Below are 11,318 nucleotides of genomic sequence, written 5' to 3' on the forward strand. Positions count from 1 at the left end.
CTGGCTTTGATAAAATAGATAAAACACTGTTCTGATCAAAATTCATTCGAATCTCACTTTGTTAAAGGTTAAGTAGATAATGCATTTGCAGATTTTTCTTCAATGCATTTCTTTAATATAAGATATAGCTTTGTGGTAACACTTAATTTTGATCATTTTATATCTGTAATCAAATATAGCCAAAGTCATGTCAAAAATTACTTCCCAATGTCTAGCCCCAGAGTGTACTATAGGTATTTTGTTTTCTCTAAAGTGTTTAAGGAATATATTGTCAATAGAATATTTTTGTTCCCTGCAAAATATCAGTTTTAGTTGAGTATAATATAGTATTATACTATATTTGGCTTGAGTATTGTTATTATGCATTGTCTGAAGTCTGGGTAAATTCAGTTTCTTGCAGTGCTGTTTTTCAAATAAACCAGATTATGAAACCAATTTATGTCAACTGATCAAATGAATGTATATTAGTTTTCTTTGCATAGGCTACTACATGCAACTACATAACTTTATCAAGACATAATAAGGATAGTTTCTAACATGCCAACAATTAAATATGTGCAGAACAGATATCAGCTTCTTCAGGTCAGTATCACATTTTCAAATAAGACACAAGTATTGTTCACATTATTTATTGTAATAAATAAATAAATTGTATGTACACCTTGAACTTTGTGGTATTTACTATATAACTCTTGCTGAGTATGCACAGAAACACTATGGTTCCACACTCCTAGTGTAAAATCTAAATGGCATTTTAAAATACTTGAGACACTAAGGCTTGTGCAGTCCAAAATATGGACATAGCGCATAACAAATAACTGGTCTAAACTACAGATTTAAATGTAATACTGGCTCCAGTGATAAATGTGAAACATTGTTTTCATGTTAAAAGTAAAGATGCTTGCAGTGCATTTATTGAGTTGAGCTCAAAATGTTGATTTATGTCTACATATGTCACTATGTTAGGATATGCCTAACATAGTGAGATTTAGCCCTACACTGTTCATTAAAAAAAAAAAAAATCTGGCTCCATCTGGTTATATCAGTTACAAGTATAATTCTATTAAATTATTAGTCTAACCTATCTGCTCCTGTGATTGGGGAGCCCCATGACACCGAAAGCCACTGAGGGAATTTCAAAATGTCTACAGCTTAGTGTTTTCTCAAGGTCCTCATTATCACTGTGCAGGAACCCAATACAATAATCTTTCAGAGCCCTGTTAAGACGCGTATTATTTCTCAGTGAGACGGGAACGTTGCTTGACGGACACGATTTGTTCTGCCTAACCCGTTTTGATATTTTAACCACTACACGACGCTGTCAGTGGAGCATGGCGTTCTGTGGATCTACTCTTCTCTTACAATAAAAAAAAACGTTCCCGTGACCTATTAAAACTGCATTATAATATTGCCAGTGTGATGAAGCGCACTTATCACATACACAACGGCAATCAATTCAGCGCTCGTCAAGCTATCCTTCGTGACATAATGCTACCGTGTAGCCTACATTCAGACGGACAATCTAACCCTGAATGCGTTTTAGTGCGAGCCATATACACCCTGGCAGGCTAAGATAAATGTAGACGTGCTCACATTTTCGGCCACAGTGCTGTAGGAGGTCTTTCGTTTAGCATGACTCTAATTCAAAGATTAATAATCAAGTATCCTAGAATCCCAGCAATAAGTAAAACTACGGTGAAAATAATTCCCGCGAAGACCCTCATCAGTCCAGCTTCGCCATCAGTCCAGCTTCCCCGTTCCTTCGTTTCCTCCTCACAAAGTGAGATGACACCAACAGATGAGTTTCCAATGCTAGCGGTGGATCTTAACTCAGCTCCCGCTTCCTGCTTAGCTTCCACCGCCCAAGGCGCCACTTGGACCTTCATCTCCATGTCTTCCATCATCTGGTCAACCTGAGCAATCTCAGCCTCCAGATCTCTCAGATCTGTTAAATCGATGTTTGCGTCGGCTTCATATTTCATATTCTGCACACTCATAGCTCGGGATGCTACTGTTGTGGTGCTGCCAGTCATTCCCGTCTGGATGAAGTGCCGTGTGGGCACTTTCAGCGGGAAATCTTGACCGATCTCCAGGGACCTTTTCATATCAACCTCTAAGATTTCCATACTGCTGGTAAAAAGCACCCATAGTCGCTCGTACTCCGCTCGGTCGTCATTGCTAATGGTTTTGTCTTTCAGCAATGCTGTTAGTTTAGTCCTATTGGCCACAGCAAGCTCTTGAGCTTTCTTGCGAGTCTTTTTAAGCTCCTCGCGTAGGTTCTGGGAATCTGATGTGCTGCCAAGAGCGGAGACCAGGTGCCTGTAGCAAGCCGTCACTTTATTTAAGGCGTCCAGCATTGTTTTGCATTCCTCTTTTCCCATGTTTGTCCAAGAATAAATATTCCCTTATTGCAATGAAAAAAAGTAGTTCAACCTAAGTGTTAAAATGGTGCGTTGTGCTTCAGGTATTAATGCACTGCCGTCTAGTTTCCACGGGAGCGGAGCGGCCATACGAATCCACTCAGCACTCTCGTCATAGCAAATTCCTTTCCAGCCATGTTCCCTGTTCTGACAGAGAGCAATCGGGCTTCACAATAAATGGCTCTGCAAACAGCTTTACTTTTGCTGTCGGAGATTAGTCAGCGTCTGCCAGAACAGCAGGCGGGTCGACCATACGTTTAAAACGTGTTTTCGCTTCATATGTAATATTAATGTGTAAAACGAAGGTGTACGACAGGAGTGAAATGTTTTCCCAAACTCACAAATGTAGCTTACACACCGATAATCCTTTCAAACGAGACGCAATTTGTCCTGCAGTGAAACTCGTTCGTTGCTGATAAAAAGGTGTCATACAAAAATCCTTTCTTTAGAAGTGTCCAGAAGTAGCATGTGTTTTAAGCCGTCCTCTTATGTACCTACTAAAATCGCCATGGTGCTGAATTTCTTGTGTTTTCATGAGGGAGCTGTCCACCCCAGGTTCGTTGTCTTTTGAATACCACTAGTAGCCCAGTGCGTTCATGTGATCGCACATCGCTGAAAGAACCAGTCAGCATCCACCACTCGCTGGTATTAACAGGGCCACCAAAAAGCCCCGCAAAATACGTTATCACGATTGGTTGGTTGGCACAATTGTGTTTGAATATCTGGAGCAATTGGGTCCACGTAGCCATCATTCAAGATAAAATCGACGATTTATGCGCGCGTTCATATTTCTGAAAATAACACGTTTTTAGCAACACTTCAGAACTTAGCGTTAGTACATTGGAACAGAAGCCAGAATGCTATAATGGATGCAAAAAAATGTATAATGATACTTGAAAAGTTAAATTATAAAGAATAGTTGTTTTATTCAGATTTCTAAAATTATTTCACCCCAGTGTTAATCACCACAAATCACCAGCAATCTATTTCTTAAAGAGAGATATTCTTTAATAATGGGTGAACTCACATAGACTGACATTTACACTGTAAATGTGAGTGATCACTTTCTCCATAACTGTGCCTAATAGGCTGCCATACGTTTTATACTCCGTTGTAATCCACTAATTTTGATACCACAGCTGATCGACTGTATTGTAACCCTGAATTCATGTACATTGTGACAACCTTTATTGCCCTCTCTCTTGAATAATCTAGTATTCATGAAATGACAGGTATTGGCGGGATGCTTTTAATATAATACTGCAATACTGCAAATCTCTCTATTTCTTCTTTCAAGTCCTGCAATTTTTACAATATTCCTTCCTTAGCTTGTTTCTATCACTTAGACTACCACTACTGCTTTCTGCATATATATATATATATATATATATATATATATATATATATATATATATATATTTTTACAATATTCCTTCCTTAGCTTGTTTCTATCACTTAGACTACCACTACTGCTTTCTGCATATATATATATATATATATATATATATATATATATATATATATATATTTTTACAATATTCCTTCCTTAGCTTGTTTCTATCACTTAGACTACCACTACTGCTTTCTGCATATATATATATATATATATATATATATATATATATATATATATATATATATATATATATATATATATATATATATATATATATATATAGACAGAGAGAGAGAGATAGATAACAAAAACAGGACATTTCAACAACATGCTTCTGAATTTCTATATATAGAATCATATATAACATCATCAGCTACATCTGAGCCATGTATGAATGTATCTATGTATGTGTGTATGTGTGTATGTGTGTATATATATAGTTATAACCTAGTCGAGGCTGGGAGGCAGTATAGGTTTATAGGTTTTGAATGCAACAGTAGTAATAATGAGCAATGGAATGCAAACCAAACAAATGCTGATGGCAAAGGTCAAGTGTATTTACAAGTTTTGGTGTTCAGATACAGAAATATACAAGAAACCGGTGCAATAGCTTCAGGAGTGGCCCAGGCCAACACCACAAATAAAACCAGACTAGAAACAAAAAGACAACTGACTAAGATAACAAAAATAAAAACAAACAATGACTACGCTGACTATACTGGAATAAACAGAGATAAATCCACACCCAAACAAAATTGGCACCCACTCCCTATCACTATTGTGTAACTACAATATATAGGACAATATATACTAGATACAAGTCACGTATTAACCAGCAACCAAACCAATAACGGACAAAGCGAACCATAAATCAAGGGGAGCATCCAAAGTCATTCACACAAATCTAAGCAATCACAATCTCAAAAAACAGCCACAACTCAAAGCACTAGCAACGACAATCTCTTCTCTAATGAGGCATAATTTGAGCCTGTTTCCCTTCCTCTTCCTTTTATATGGTCCTCAACTCACTGGAAAACCTGGTACAGATTGGAATGGGGACACTGGAGAGTCAGAGGCGAAACCTGGAGATATATATATATATATATATATATATATATATATATGGTTCTGACACTCAACAGTCCTCAGGCCCCTCCTGGATTTGGTGCTGGATTTGGGATAAAACCTTCCGTGCATTGCTAATGTTGGAACACTGAGCTACTAGTGTTTTCAGTGTTAGTCTAAATGTTGGGTTTCAAAGCAACCATTGTTCCTACATTCCACTGAGGGGATTATACTGTCAGAAGATAGCAAAGCAGATGTTAATGGAAGCTACAATTACCTACAGGCATGGAAATCATGAAGAGGCCACAAGGAAACTAGCTACATCCAAATACCTACAAAGAGTGACGCAAGTCCTGAAAAGTCAGCTGAATGGGAAGAACAAGATCCGAGCTATCAACACCTACGCTCTGCCAGTCATCAGATATCCCGCTGGTATAATAAGATGGCCAAAGGAAGCGATAGAAGCCATTGACATCAAAACTCATGACTGAGTATATTCATGGGTCATTCAGTTCATCAATCTTCAGTGATTGCTAACCAGTGCATTCCTACTTCCTAATAATATTCCAATCATCTTATCTAGAACCACCTGAGCAGGCAATGGTCCAATTACTCATGTCACCAAAATTATGAGTAATATATATATAAAGAGGCCTGTGATTCCTATACAGTTCACCCAGTAGAGATATAAATACCCTGAAAACCATTCAGTCCTTTAACCATATTGTAATGGTACTGAAGCTGGATGCAAGTATAGAGCAGTTTTAATCAGCACAAGCATTTACAAAACAACACCAACAGTGCAAATCCACAGTCCAAAAGTCAAACAAGCTGGATCAGAAACATGGTCAAACAGGCTAGATTAGATACATGGTCAAACAAGCTAGATCAGTTACATGGTCAAACAGGCTAGATCACATACAAGTTCAAACAGGCTACATCAGAAACATGTTCACACTGGCTACCGAAGGCTTCACAGGAAAAGCAAAGCTATTTGTTTAACACTTTTTTTTTACACAATGACAAGTCAAAGTGCTTTACCTAAATATATGAGAATTAAATAACATTTTAATATTAAAGAATTAAATAATAACAATCTATCCCTTAATGAATGTTTTACATAAAGAAATATTTGAATAAAAACAGAAAAAGTAAACATAAAATATTTACCATACATTTTAAGTAGAAACAAAATATATATTAAATAATGATATAATAAAATTTATTAAAAGAGGAAAGGAAAAACAGAGAATGACTCAAACTAGACAAGAAAAACCACAGCTCAGAAAGCCAACTCTAACTTTCTAACTGCTGATCGGTTTAAACACATTATCATCTCTGTGTTTTCATGGAAGTGAATTTTTAATTTTGTTGGGTTATGAAAAAACAGTGCTACACTTCTATCCTTAATGAGCTGGATGGTACATGGAACTCTGGTATACAATTAAAGTCATGCTGACACAGAGCCAGCAGCTGCCGGGAAGCCCTGAAGGTTTCTCTGCACAGGGGAAAGTGCTCCACATTAACCTGCTGCATGCAGGCCAAACTATTGCCACATGGGGAGGAAAACAGCAGGTTCCTACAGGTCTCTACCTGAGCCAACTTCCTAACCATATGTGCCAGCTGTGCCACCCCACCAGTGAACTGTCCATAAACCTAAAAGATGCAGACAGAGTATCATATACGTCCATTACATGTCAACCTGACATCTGTTAGACTACATAGGATGAATATGATCATTTGTAGTTTTGTGACATGGGGGATGTGCAAAAGCTTCATTTTCACAGTAAAATCAATGTAGGGCTTTTGTTTCAAAATAATTAATACATAAAATTGAAAAAAAAAAACAAAAAAAAAAAACACTGCAGTTGATACATCCAAGACCTTCCAAGACAATTCTTCCTCTCTTCTTAGTCTCCTTTGTAATCAAAAGTCTATTAGCCAATATATTACACAGAAGATAAATCTCTACATTGTTTCGAATTGAACTCCTCAGCTTTATAACATGTATCTTACAGATCTGCTTTTACTTCAGCGTGTAGCATATAAGACTTCCATTCTGAACTGCTAATGCTACACCAGCTCTTGACTGTTTCTGGGGCTATTCATCCCAGAGAATTCTCAAATTGCTTTTTGATTACTGTTATCATGCACAGTGGTTTTCTGTGTTTAACTGCAGACTTCTAGCTGTATTCAGGAGCAGAGAAACATAAAATAGTTCATACATCAGATCTAGTCTGGAGAACAAGCTTTTATATATGGATGATTGCTGACCATTAAATGTTAATGCTGGGCTTCAGTGGTAGACAAATATCATGCAAGACAAATACAATTTCCAATTTTATAGAATTAATGTGCTGTCCACAACATTTGAAAATTGCAACCGCTGATGTGGCTCCCTTTTGATGCCTAGGAAGAAGGAGGAGTTTGTTGATTGCCTCCTTGGGACATCTAAACATTTACACATGCTGACATATTAATGGGTGTGCAGAGAAGGCCTACTGTTCAGACTGTTTGCTCTGGAACCTGTACAGAAGGCAAGTTATTGACATGGGAAGAGGTAGTCACTAGAGGGGCAAGGCTGGAGAAGTGCGTGAAATGTAAAGAGCTAATGAAGTGTAAAAGGTGCTGGAACAAAGGGATTTTTCGTTCAGTCCACAGTCTGATTCGCACGTAATCTAGATTAATAGGTTACTAAGGGATTTGGGATTAATATTATAATGCCCCCCGAAGGCCCTTTTAATGGCAGCAAATGCAACCCCTCCATCTTCCAATGTAAAATGGGATGAATTATTTCTGCACCCACTTACAAAATTTGCAGTTATGTTTTCCTTGAACACAAGCTTTGAGATACAGTCACAGATTAAAATTTCATGAGTAGTCCGTTCTGCCCACACAAGCACGGTCACTCTGTGTCTCTGTAGAAAAATATACACATCTAGACAAAATATATGATTTTATTTAAGATTATTATTTATAATTTTTTTAATTACATTTCTTTTTGTGGTCTAGTTCGTGGTAAGATTAGAAAGAAACACTGATTTAACATTATTTGTTAATTTGACAATGAATGAACAAAAAAAAACCAAAGCATTAACTAAGGTGTGGGTTATGAAGAAAAGATTGTACTCTGTACCAGTAGATGGTAAAGCGCAAGATAAAAGAGTCCTGTCTTTTCTTCTGAATTATTTATGTGCTTCCAACACTCAGGAGATCCACAGTGGATCCTGCCAAGACTATACACAGGAACAGGCGCTGCACTGAGCAGTAAGTCAGTGCTTCATACTCTTTTCTTGACTAAGGCAAAGCTGAACTGACAAGTCCCTGCAAAAAACAACCCTGCTTACTACTGTTGATGCAAGTGTCCATATGTCCTCTGCTGGAGGTTTTCCTGTAATCTCAGCATTTCTGTCCTATAAATATCTTTATCTACAAGGGCCTTTAATACCAAATCCAACAACATATTTACAAACAACGCAGTTATTGTGCCCTTTTCCACTGCTTTGATGATGTCACAGCCATCTATGTCCCTTTTTCTTTAAATAAGATTCTGCTTTTGGATTATGAGCTTTCCCTGCTCAACACAGATCATCCTAAAAAAAGATACAGCATCTGGTGGCGATGCTTTCAGCGCTAATCCAGTCACATCTTCACCCACAGCAAACTGACAATTTACAGTGGGGAGGGTGGAATTCAAAATCTCCAACCTTCCCTCCCCAGTTCACTCCATCCAACTCACCTTTTCTGAAATGACCATATGGTTTTAGGCTGTGACTTTTGAGGCACATAATAGAAGAGCAAGACAGAGCTTGTTTGACTAGAGACAGACTACACTTTGCACAACAGCAACAAGAAAACAACAATACTTGGTACCCATTATTAAATCAATTTATATGATGCATAATAAGCATTACTTTTTTCTTATTCTTTATTGAAAACTAATATGGAAAAGGGAAACAACTCTATCTACATATGCATAAACTGTGAAAAGACACCATATTCATCAAGTCTTGTGGTAGTATGTGAACACTAAATTTGAAGCAATGGTAGCTTAGTCAAAATCTTGATGTTTCCATGTACTGCCAAGACATCTATCAACAAAACCTTCTTGAAAAATCTCAGTTTAAGTTTTTATTTGCTGGTGTTATGAAAAGGATAAGATTATCTGAGCAAAGGTCAATAGAGTTTGATTAGTAGGATCTCTGCTTTAAACTTATTGACACTTGACAGTAGCCAGCAATGAGCGTTGTTTTTATATGGCATCATTCTTTCACATAGCCCATGATATCATAATAATCTCATAATTATGTTACAGAACTTGAAACACATGAAAGCACCTTTAAATCCCTCGTCTTGAGAGTATAAATTCAAAATGTGAATATTGTTTCAGCAACTGGAATTCAGCAGTTGCAGATGACTGCAGCAAAGATAAATAGATCCAGAAAGCACCATGAGGTGGAGTATCTCATGTGGTGTCACACAAATTATTCATAAGAAAAAGTCACATACTCATTTATTACATGATAAGCGGTAAAATGAAATACAAACTACCTATTTACCAAAGGTTGCAGTAAATGGCAAAGGGCCTTCAGTTGCCAGCTATAGACACATATCATGAAATAAACCTTTACATCATGAAGACGTTTCATAAAATGTGTTCAAGAGTATATTTTGAAAATCATTTAGACAATATTCTTCATTGAGGTACATCCAGATTAGATCATTATAGGAGTGGGACACCAATGGCATCCACACAACCAAAACTGTCATGTGTGCTGACAGATTACGCTCTGTGAAACTAATTGTCTACCTGCTGTTAGAGGTATGTCTAAGTCAATGGTTGTGGTTCCAAGCAAGTTATTTTTTTTTATTATTTTTTTTAATGTTTAGCATTAAAAGTTTAGTTTTAAGATAATTTCTGACCATTTCTGTCTCCATTGCCTATATTGATGAACATTTTCATAAAGAATCACTTGTACATAGCCAGTGATAAAAGCATTCATTTATGTAGACTGTGTAGACTGAAAAGTTACAAACACTCCAGCAGCAACTACCAATTTCTGGAGTAAATAGAGTAGAATTCATAGCACATGAACCTCACTGAATTAAAGACTTTCATGATTTCTGGCACATTATGGACTATGGCTGCGTGTCTTTTAAAATCCTAGTGGAATGTTTAAGGAAGCTGTTCAGCATACTGTAGTTGATCTGTTAGTATGGATTAAGTGCCCATTCTAAAATAACCTTAGGAAACAGAAGGAACTCTTTTTCTGATACTTCAGCCATTAATCTGCTTTAGGGGATTGCTGACGCATGTAATACAAACAGATGAATCTGGTCAGAGACTTAGGTGGGAGAGGCAAGCCATACAAAGGAGGTTCCCTTTCCCAGTGATGACCACATAGTGACACATGCACCACAGAGATAGAGATATGAGAGAGAGAGAGAGATAGAGAGAGAGAGAGACTGACTTAAGGTAATTAAAACATTATATCCAAATATTCCACCCCATAAACTGTCTTACTATAGCATTTGATACAGGAAAATATTAATATTTTGACTATCACAGCATGCATAAGTTAAATATCATGGCTTCTATTAGCCTGTGTTTAACACTATTAGTCTGTATTTAATACTACATTTGAAAATATTTTACCTATACCTTTATCGTAATTCACCTATAATAATTATTCTAAATTTTAAACATGATTACTTATAGATAAAATACAATACCTAAATAAAATGCGTACATACACACAAAATGAATCAAAAACTGGGGGTTTCTGAGGGTTAACAGACTGGAATAATTATAACAGATTTTAGATTAGATCTTTTCTAGTGTTGTTAAAAATATTGACAGAATTAGGAAAGGTTAATCACCTCTAATGTGTGACTCATGTTATCAAACAATTATACTTGTCATGGCAGCCTCATAAAAATGAATTTCCTTCTATTTAACACCTATTATTTTACATCTAGGTATAAAACTACCATTAAAATGTCTGCAAGAAATATTTATAGTTCTTGCTAATGTTCACCCACACTTATCCACAGGAAGAGTTCAACTCTCTCTAAAGGCCTTTCCCTAGCCTACACTTCTATGTACTACTAGACACATACAAAATAGATAGGCACATGCAATATTTTGTTTGACAAAACAAAATATTTGCTTTTAAGGAGATAGGTACAGCTTTTACACAGTGGATAAATATTTTGCTGTAAAATAAATAAATAAATAAATAAAATATCTTTGTTTTGCCCCCAGACACAACTTTGCTTGAAATGCCAAATAAGTCCACGAGTAAAGGCTCAACAAACTCGATTTAAAAGCATCCAATGTCCATAAAATGGGCTGAAGATTTAAAAGACCAGTGGAGGGCGGAAACAGACTGCTAATTTGACATCTTAACAAAGAAGAAGAAGAAGAGGCGCGGCAG

At 36.6% G+C, this 11,318-nt stretch overlaps 1 protein-coding gene across 1 annotated transcript; it reads right to left on the reverse strand.

Moving 5' to 3' along the window:
• Window positions 1-615: 615 nt before the first annotated feature.
• On the reverse strand, window positions 616-2,987 carry LOC113570862 (regulator of G-protein signaling 9-binding protein). The gene has a single exon (XM_026999543.3). The coding sequence runs from the start codon at window positions 2,379-2,381 to the stop codon at window positions 1,644-1,646; it is 738 nt and encodes a 245-aa protein (XP_026855344.2). The 5' UTR covers window positions 2,382-2,987; the 3' UTR covers window positions 616-1,643.
• Between the last annotated feature and the right edge of the window lie 8,331 nt (window positions 2,988-11,318).

The sequence above is a fragment of the Electrophorus electricus genome, chromosome 6, assembly GCF_041902795.1.
Source record: "Electrophorus electricus isolate QZ-2024a chromosome 6, ASM4190279v1, whole genome shotgun sequence".
NCBI lineage: Eukaryota > Metazoa > Chordata > Actinopteri > Gymnotiformes > Gymnotidae > Electrophorus > Electrophorus electricus.